The following is a 9047-nucleotide window of genomic DNA, read 5'->3' as shown; positions in this document are numbered from 1 at the left end:
GCCCTGCCAGGACACAGGGACTTTGCTCAAGACGCTACATCCTTCTTTGCCTCTCTCTCTCATTCTCTCTCTCTCTCTCTCTCTCTCTTCTCCCCCCCCCCCTCTCTCTCTCTGTCTGATCCCTCCAATGTCTAGCGAAAGGCGGCATGGCTGCCAACTTAGCTTCTGCTTGAACCCTCCATCCTGGGTCTCTCTCTCGCGGGGAGAGGGTTCTTTCTCTTCCTCTCAGGCTTCCTAAAAGGGGGGGAGGGGAAAGGAGGAAGGCGGAGGGAAAGGGAGAGCGGGGGAGGGAGGGAGGGAGGGAGGGGGAGAGGGCGCCCCCCCACTACTACCACCAATCCATTTCTTCATTCCTGACCTTCCTCGTTCAGACTGAGGTAGGAGGAGGAGGACGGGCGGTGGGCGGATGAGTGTGTGTTGTGTGTGTTCGTGTGTGGAGCAGAGGGGGGTGCATGTATATGGGGGGGGATTGGAATAGGCCCCTCTCCTTCGAACCTTCACTGGGGTGTGGGGGGGGGGGAGACGGCAAAGAAAAAAAGAGAAATAATTCCCTTCCCAACTTTCTTTGCACCTCTTTTTTGCCTTTCCCAAATCCCAACCTTAACAAGAGACATACAAAATGGACTCATCGAGGGTGGGATGGAGAGAACATTTCTAATTCGGGATAGAAGGAGGCGCGGGGGGGGGGGGGGTAGGAAGAAAGAAGAGTAACTTTAAAATTTGGAAGGGGGGGAAACCCCCAACAAGCCGGAGAAGGTGTTTACCTTGCCATCCTCCTCCTCATCAGCATGTAGGCTAATGATCGGGGGCCAGATGCGGGCTTCTATTGTCTTGTTGCTTTAGCGCCGACGCCCCGCCTCTGGTGGCCGCCTAAAACCTGGCGCCGGGCTAAAACAAACCCAAGGCAGCGCCGAGCCGCCACTCCACCCAATTAAGGCGGACTTGGGCCACTCGCTTACGTCTCGGCGTTGGAGGCAACCCACCAGAATATTTGGCACCCAAAAAAAAAACCAGGAGAGAGAGAGAGAGTGGGGAGAGAGAGAGAGAGAGTTTTGCCTCCCCTTTCCCTTTTTCTCCCTCCTCTTTCCCCCCAGCCGCCGCATCATGTCGATGAGCCCCAAACATACGACTCCTTTCTCAGTGTCTGACATCCTGAGCCCCTTGGAGGAGAGCTACAAGAAGGTGGCCATGGAGGGCAGCAACCTGGGGGCGTACCGGCCCTCGCAGGTGGGCCAGCCGGGCATGCAGCAGCACCCCATGGGGGGCCACAACGGGACCTCCTCCGTCTCCGCCGCCGCCGCCGCCGCTGCCGCCTACCACATGACGGCCGCCGCCGCCGCCGGGGTGCCCCAGCTGCCCCACTCCGCCGCCGCCGCCGCAGCCGCCGCCGCCGCCATGGGGGGCTACTGCAACGGGAACATGGGCGAGCTGCCGCCCTACCAGGACTCCATGCGCAACGGCGCCGCCGCCGCCGCCGGGCCCGGATGGTACGGGGCCAACCCCGACCCCCGCTTCTCCACCAGTAAGTCCCTTCAGGGGTCCTTGGGGGGGGGGGGTAGGACCTCCTTGGCCATGCCTTGCCCCCTCTGGGCCCGGTTGGAGCGGGGAAGGGCCACCATCAGGAGGGGATCTGGACCTTCTCCCCCTCTTTTCTTCCCTGTTAATGTCACTTCTTTCCAAGGAGCGCTTCTTTGGCCAAAGGATGGTGTTGGCAGCCTTACGAAGCCACAAAAAAGTATAGGCTTCCAACAAAAAATACAAGACCTCAACTCGTGAGTAAGGAGCCCCCCTGGTGCAATGGGTTACATCCTTGTGCCAGCAGGACTGCTGACCCACAGGTGTGTGTGTGTGGGGGGGTGTCAAAAAGGGGAGAACAGGGTGAGCTCCCTCTATCAGCTCCAGCTCCCCATGCGGGGACATGAGAGAAGTCTCCCACAAGGGTGGTAAAACATCAAACATTCCCTGGGCACCGTCCTTGCAGACGGCCAATTCTCTCCCAGCAGAAGCGACTTGCAGTTTCTCAAGTCGCTCCTGACACGAGCCACAAAAAGTATAGGCGTCCAATAAAAAAAGACAAGACCTCAACTCTTGAGTATGCTAAAACCAACAAATGTGTTTCTCAATCGGGCAGCCAGGAGGTTGCTTGAAGTTGATCTGTTTTTCCCTCCCCTCCCTCCTTTTTCCCTTCTCCTCCTCTTCTTTCTTTAGTGTTATTTTCACTCTTTCCAAAAAGAAGTCCCTGCCCTTCTTCTAGTGGACACTTGGGCTCAGTCCTGGCTTTGGCCAAAGGAGAGAAGGGCAGCCCCGATTGTCCATCAGGCAACCAGGAAAGTGCACGAAGTTGACCCCCCCCACTCACCCCCCCCCCCATTCTCCTTTCTCTACTCCCTTTTCCTTTGGTGTGATTTTCATCCCTTTCCAAGAAACCGTGGTTGAGTCTTCTGCTTTGTTCTGACTCTGGCCAAAAGGTCGAATTTATTTTATTTATTGTGTTAGAACTGAACCGAGGGTACTGCTCCTGCTCAGTCGTTTAGTCGTCTCCGTACAGTTGTAATATATTTTAAAACACAAAGTTAAAAACTTTGCATAAATTAAATGTCCTTTGACCAGAAGCTGGCCACTTGGAGTGCCTCTGGCATTGCTATAAGAAGGTCTTCCATTGTGCATGCGGCAGGGCTCAGGCTGCATTGTAATCGGTGGTGTGTGTTGTGCTCTTCTCCACACTCACTTTGGCCAAAGGACAAGATGGGCAGCCCTGATTATCCATCAGGCAAGCAGGAGGATGCAGGAAATTGACTTGCAGCCTGCAACTTGTGTATACTAGAACTCTCAAATATTATTATCAACCCGGCAGCCAGGAAGTTGCTTGAAGTTAATCTGTTTCTCTCCCTAACAACCCCCCCCCCCCCCGCGCGCTTTCCCCCTTCTCCTCTTCTTTCTTAGTGTTATTTTCACTCTTTCCAAAAAGTTGCTGCCCTTTTTGGACACTTCAGCTCAGCTCAGTCCTGGCTTTGGAGCCCCCGTGGCTCAATGGGTTAAACCTTTGTGTCGACAGGACTGCTGACCAATAGGTCAGTGGTTCCAATGGGGAGAGCGGGCGAGCTCCTTCTGCCAGCTCCAGCTCTCCATGCGGGGACATGAGAGAAGCCTCTGGGTACCCCATAGGGAAGGTCCTTGTAGACTGCCAATTCTCCCACACCAGAAACGACTTGCAAGTCGTTTCTGACACAGCCCCCCCCCAAAAAAAAACAACTCCTGAGTATACTGAAACTATCAAATATGGTTATCAATTGGGGATCCAGGAGGTTGCTTGAAATGGATCTGTTTCTCTTCCCTCCTTTTTCCTTTAGTGTTATTTTCACTCTTTCCAAAAAGTTCCTGCCCTTCTTCTAGTGGACACTTGGGCTCAGTCCTGGCTTTGGCCAAAGGACAAGATGGGCAGCCTTGGTTTTGGCCAGATGGACGAGATTGTCCATCAGGCAACCAGGACTGTGCACGAAGTTGATCAGGGGTTCCCACCCTAACCTCATTCACACACACACCATTTTCCTTTCTCTTTTCCTTTTTCCTTTGGTGTTATTTTCATCCCTTTCCAAGAAGCCGTTGTTGAGTCTTCTGCTTTGTTCTGGCTCTGGCCAAAGGGAAGAATGGTCAATAGGACCACCAGGAGGTTGCATGAAGTTGAGGTGAATTACACACACATTTCCTCGCGGAGCCCTCTGCGGCGATTTAATCCGAGGAGCAGTGTGAGCTCCCGTCTGTCAGCTCCAGCGCCTGATGCCGGGACATGAGAGAAGCCCCCCACAGGATGGTGAAACATCCGGGTGTCCCCTTGGTAACGTCCTTGCAGACGGCCAATTCTCTCACAAGGAAGCGACTTGCAGTTCCTCAAGTCAAGTTGCTCCTGACACACAAAAAATTCCTCCTTCTCCTTTTTCGCGTTCCCAACCCCGGTTCCATCTTTGTTTTGGCCAAAGGACGGGACGGGCTGCTCTGGTGGTCAATAGAACAACAAGGGGGTACATGAAGTTGATCTAGACACTTTTTCCGTGTCTTTTTTCCCTTTCCCGTTTTTTCCTTTGGTGTTATTTTCATTCCATTCCAAGAAGCAGTCTTGGCTTCTGCCAAAGGACAGGATGGGTCTCCCCAATGGCCAATAGGGCAACCACATTCCGGGGATCGTGGGAGAAGAAGAACTGAGAAGATTTGTTTCTTCTTCGTGGTCTCTATGAAATGCGGGCATATGGTAGCTGATGCACCTGTGCAGCGACTACCATATGTGCGAAGTTGTGAGACACGGACATGTATACATTTCCCCCCAAAATGCTGGGACTGCAAAGACATTGTTCCAAAAGCACTCGGAGTAGGGAGGCCTAAAAAGTATTGTTCTCAGAGTTTAGTTTTTGATTCTTAAATGCTCCCACATGTATGGATGTGTGTACATAAATAGGGAAGGATGCAATACATGGCGTATTTAATTCAGCAAAATGGTTTTCTTTTTTAATTCGGACTTTCCTCGTCGCTAGTTTTCATTTTTACTTTGGTTTTTACTGGAAATTTTGTTGGAGGCCCTGGGAATAGCGGAGAGGTCTGCCGAATTCCAACCTACGGATCCGAACTTCCCTAAACAACCTCCCATTTTTGAAATCTGGTTTAGAGAGGGTGCAAGATTTTCCCTAATTTTTCGAGGGTTTTTTTTGTGAGGGGTAGAGGTGACTCTGGTGAGACTAAAGGAAGTATTTTTATTCGATCTGAGCGGTCTTAGTGTTTGTGAAAAAAAAGCGGGGAGAAAGTGGCGGGAAGAGGACTGATGCCTTGTTCCCTCATGTTCCCCCTTCAAATAAGGATCCAGCAATCTGGATTCCAGCTCGGAGTCCTGGGGGCAGGATCCGATCCTGGAAAGAGTTGGGTCTTCTGGCCATAACCCTCACTGTTTCCAAAACCCTCACTATAACACTCATATGAATCTAATGTTACCCTAACCTTAATTTTACCTAACTCTAACCCTAATCTTACTTTAATGGTACTCTAATTCTAACCCTGCCTCTAACCCTAATGTTAGGCTATGTCGAACCCTAACTCTAACTCTAAAGGAAATGAGATCAATCCCCTCCCTCCTGACCTTCAGGAAGAAAGTTAAATCCTGGTTGTGGGACCAAGCGTATGCACAGTGGTTCCCAGTGCAACAATTGATATGTCAGTGCAATAATAAACACTACAGGTGACAAATGGAACGGCTCCTGGCATATGTTTTCAGACTGTATGATTTTAAGTAATTGTTTTAACCGGTGTGTTTTAATTATGTGATTTTAAAATATATGTTGTTTTATATTGATATGTGTTCAAGGCATCGGCTAGTGCCTTTGTTTTGAGCCACCCTGAGTCTCCTTCGGGATGAGAAGGGCAGGATAGAAATAAATATAATAATAATAATAATAATGGAGGTATTTATTGTAATACAAATAATTATGCCTAAAAAGTTATACCTAACTCTAACCCTAGAGGAAGTATAATAAAATTGTTTATACCTAAAAAGAGTTATGCATGCCCAGCATATTCATGATTTACAGGTTGTTGAGGTTGGTTTTTGGTACAGGATGTTTTTATACACTCCTATTTTTAATTGTTTTAATTAGATTGCTTATGTTATATTATTTATTATGTTTTCAATTGTGCCTTAGCTGGTAAATTGTGTTGTATACTGGGCAGGGCTGTAGCCAAGAGGCTGTAGCCCCCCCCCCCCCCCGAAAAATTTCTGTTTTTTAAAAAACTGGTTTACTCGTGAATTTTAACTGGTTAACCAAATCCTCGTGAGTGTCCACTGAAGTTTATCTTTCTTGAGTGTCCAATGAAGTTTATCAATGGAGCCTAATTTCTAAATTATTTTGCGTTATGGAACTACTCTTCATGATTCACAAAAAAAAAAGTTTCCACCCCTCCCCCTCCCCGCCCGATTTTTTTTTTCTGTCTATGGCCCTGATGCTGTGCTTGGTCCCCATGTAAGCTGGGAGATGGCGGCGAGATATAAACATAAAGAAGTTGTTGTTGTTATTATTATTATTATTACAGTAGAGTCCCACTTATCCAACACTTGCTTATCCAACTTTCTAGATTATCCAACGCATTTTTGTAGTCGATGTTTTCAATAAATCGTGATATTTTGGTGCTAAATTCGTAAATAAACAGTAATTACTACATAGCATTATTTCGTATTGAACTACTTTTTCTGTCAAATTTGTTGTATAACATGATGTTTGGGTGCTTAATTTGTAAAATCATAACCTAATTTGATGTTTAATTGGCTTTTCCTTAATCCCTATTATCCAACATATTTGCTTATCCAACGTTCTGCCTGCCCGTTTATGTTGGATAAGTGAGACTCTACTGTATTATTTTTATTATACCTAACTTTAACACTAACACCGATCTTACTCTAATCTTACCCTGGCCCTAATTTTACCCGAACTCTGACCCTAACTCTTGATCCAACCCCAACCCTTACTCTACCCCTAATCTTATACTAACTCCAACCCGAGAGGAAATATTTGTTTACAGTTACTGACTGTCTCTCAGTATCTGTGGATGCCTAACCCCTGTCTTTCCGGGCTGTTGTGTCTTGCAGTCTCCCGCTTCATGGGCCCCTCGTCGGGGATGAACATGGGCGGCATGGGCGGCCTGGGCTCGCTGGGCGAGATGGGCAAGAGCATGGGGGCCCCTCTCCAGAGCACCCCCCGCCGCAAGCGCCGCGTCCTCTTCTCGCAGGCCCAGGTCTACGAGCTGGAGCGGCGCTTCAAGCAGCAGAAGTACCTCTCGGCGCCGGAGCGGGAGCACCTGGCCAGCATGATCCACCTGACGCCCACCCAGGTCAAGATCTGGTTCCAGAACCACCGCTACAAGATGAAGCGGCAGGCCAAGGACAAGGCGGCCCAGCAGCAGATGCAGCAGCAGGAGGCCGCCGCCTGCCAGCAGCAGGGCCAGCAGCAGCAGTCGCCTCGCCGGGTGGCCGTGCCGGTGCTGGTGAAGGACGGCAAGCCCTGCCAGGCCGGCTCCAACGCGCCCTCCAACGCGGGGCTCCAGGCCCACCAGCACCACCACCAGCACCCCCAGCACCCGCAGCAGCAGCAGCAGCAGGCGGCCACCGCCATCACCGTGGCCTCCAACGGCTCCGGCCTGGGACAGCATCAGAGCCACCAAGCCAGCAGCGCGGGGCAGTCGCCCGACTTGGGGCAACACGCGGGGAGCAGCCCGTCCTCCCTCCAGAGCCAGGTCTCGGCCCTCTCCCACCTGAACTCCTCCGGCTCGGACTACGGGACGGCCATGTCCTGCTCCACCTTGCTATATGGCAGGACCTGGTGAGGAGCCGCAAGCAGGACCCGGACCCACGCCCCTTTCTCTCCCCTGATAAACACACACGCAAACAAACACACATCCTCCGCGGGGAGACCCTCCTTTTGCTCTCCCCGGCTTTGACATGTATATTCTTTGTTTGTTTTGGCGTGGGGAGGGCAGAGACAAATAAAGAGACTTCTCACCTGGAGAAGAACCCTCGGCCTCACTGTCGGGAGAGAAGCCCACCCGAGGCTCCGTGAAGGACCCACGCGCGGCGTGGAACCCCGCTGGACGCTTGTATGTACAGATTTTCAAACAAAAAAGGCCCCACGTTGGGGCGAAGGGGTGGGTGTTTGTTCCCCTACCCCACGCGTTAGCATCCTCCCCTTCGACCCACACACGCACACGAAGAACACCCCCCTAAAAAAACTCCCAAAACACTGGATGGAGAGACACTGAGACTCCCACGGCAGAGCATTCCCCCCTTTTTTCTCTTCCCACCCCCAAATTTATGTTCAATGTGAAGCTGTAGCTGTATAAATGCTGTCAAAACAAAAAGGTTGGACTAAACTCATAGTTTTTAGTATTCCTGAATATTTTGTTGATTAAATACATATGATATAAATCTATATCAAGCGACGAACTACCAAACCAATCAAAACCTTTTTTAAAAAAAAAAGAGAGAGAGAGAGAAAGCAAGAAAACAAAACAAAAAAAATATTCCACTTTTTAAATGGATGTCCACAGATCCGTGAAATTCCTTGCCAGTTTGGTCTTTCTTGGCGCACCTCTCCTTTTCTTTCTTTCTTTCCTTCCTTCTTTCTATTTCTTTCTCTTCCTTGTTACTTATGTAGATATATTTGGCTTTAAATATACTTCCTAAAAAGCTTCTCTAATAAATTATAAAGATCACAGGTATTTCTTCTTGCTTTTTTTGGTCATTCCACCGGCACCCCTCCTCCCCACGCAAAACCCACGCGGGATTCGACGTGGGGGAGTCATTCCGCGCTCATTTTAGGGGAAATTATCGCGAAAGGAACCATTCAGGGAGGGCTCGTAGATTTCCCGGTTAATCCGACTGACGCCCGAGATAGTAAAGAGACAAGGTAATCCAATCGGCGTCTTTCATCCAAGGAAAAGCAATATTTGCAAACCCCTTCGTTGAAATACCGAAAGGGAGCGTTTAAAGACCCTGTTAATGGAGAGGTGGGGATGGGGAAACCAAAAAGAGACAGACTAACATGGGCTACCCTTCCATGTCATGCAGTTTGAACAACATTATGTGCTCAGTGTAGAGCTATATAATGCAGTTCAATGTTGTTCAGATTGTACTATACGGGTCCCATCTACAATGACATTCTAACGTAGATTGAACTGCATTATATATGATCAGTGTAAACACATATAATGCAGTTTGGATTGTATAAGTCTATACTGCAGGTACTCCACTATATGAAAGTGTAGATCCAGCCTCCGTGAAAAGGGGAGGGGGCAAATTCTCGTAAAGAATGCGTTGCTGTGAGTTTTCCGGGCTGTATGGCCAGGTTCCCGAAGCATTCTCTCCTGACATTTCGCCCACATCTATGGCAGGCATCCTCAGAGGTTGTGAGGTTAGTTAGAAACTAGGCAAGTGAGGTTTATATATCTGTGGAAGGTCCAGGGTGGGAGAAAGAACTCTTGTCTGCTGGAGGAAAGTTTGAATGTTGCAATTAATCACT

At 49.5% G+C, this 9047-nt stretch overlaps 1 protein-coding gene across 1 annotated transcript; it reads left to right on the top strand.

Annotated features, from left to right (window-relative positions):
• The first annotated feature begins 510 nt into the window (after positions 1-510).
• On the top strand, positions 511-8243 carry nkx2-1 (NK2 homeobox 1). The gene is made up of 2 exons (XM_008102791.3): positions 511-1522; positions 6623-8243. Exons 1-2 carry the CDS (start codon positions 1105-1107, stop codon positions 7354-7356), a joined length of 1152 nt encoding a protein of 383 aa, XP_008100998.2. The 5' UTR covers positions 511-1104; the 3' UTR covers positions 7357-8243.
• The last annotated feature ends 804 nt before the right edge of the window (positions 8244-9047 follow it).

Source organism: Anolis carolinensis, chromosome 1 (assembly GCF_035594765.1).
Source record: "Anolis carolinensis isolate JA03-04 chromosome 1, rAnoCar3.1.pri, whole genome shotgun sequence".
NCBI lineage: Eukaryota > Metazoa > Chordata > Lepidosauria > Squamata > Dactyloidae > Anolis > Anolis carolinensis.
Note: the sequence above shows the minus strand (reverse complement) of the source record. Positions and strands in the feature narration are given on the sequence as shown.

What these genes read in the sequence shown, in the direction of transcription:
- nkx2-1 (XM_008102791.3), top strand. Translation starts at nt 1,105, where the DNA reads ATGTCGATGAGCCCCAAACATACGACTCCTTTCTCAGTGTCTGACATC. An exon ending in CGACCCCCGCTTCTCCACCA is followed by an intron (nt 1,523 to 6,622) that starts GTAAGTCCCTTC and finishes TGTGTCTTGCAG; the next exon opens with TCTCCCGCTTCATGGGCCCC.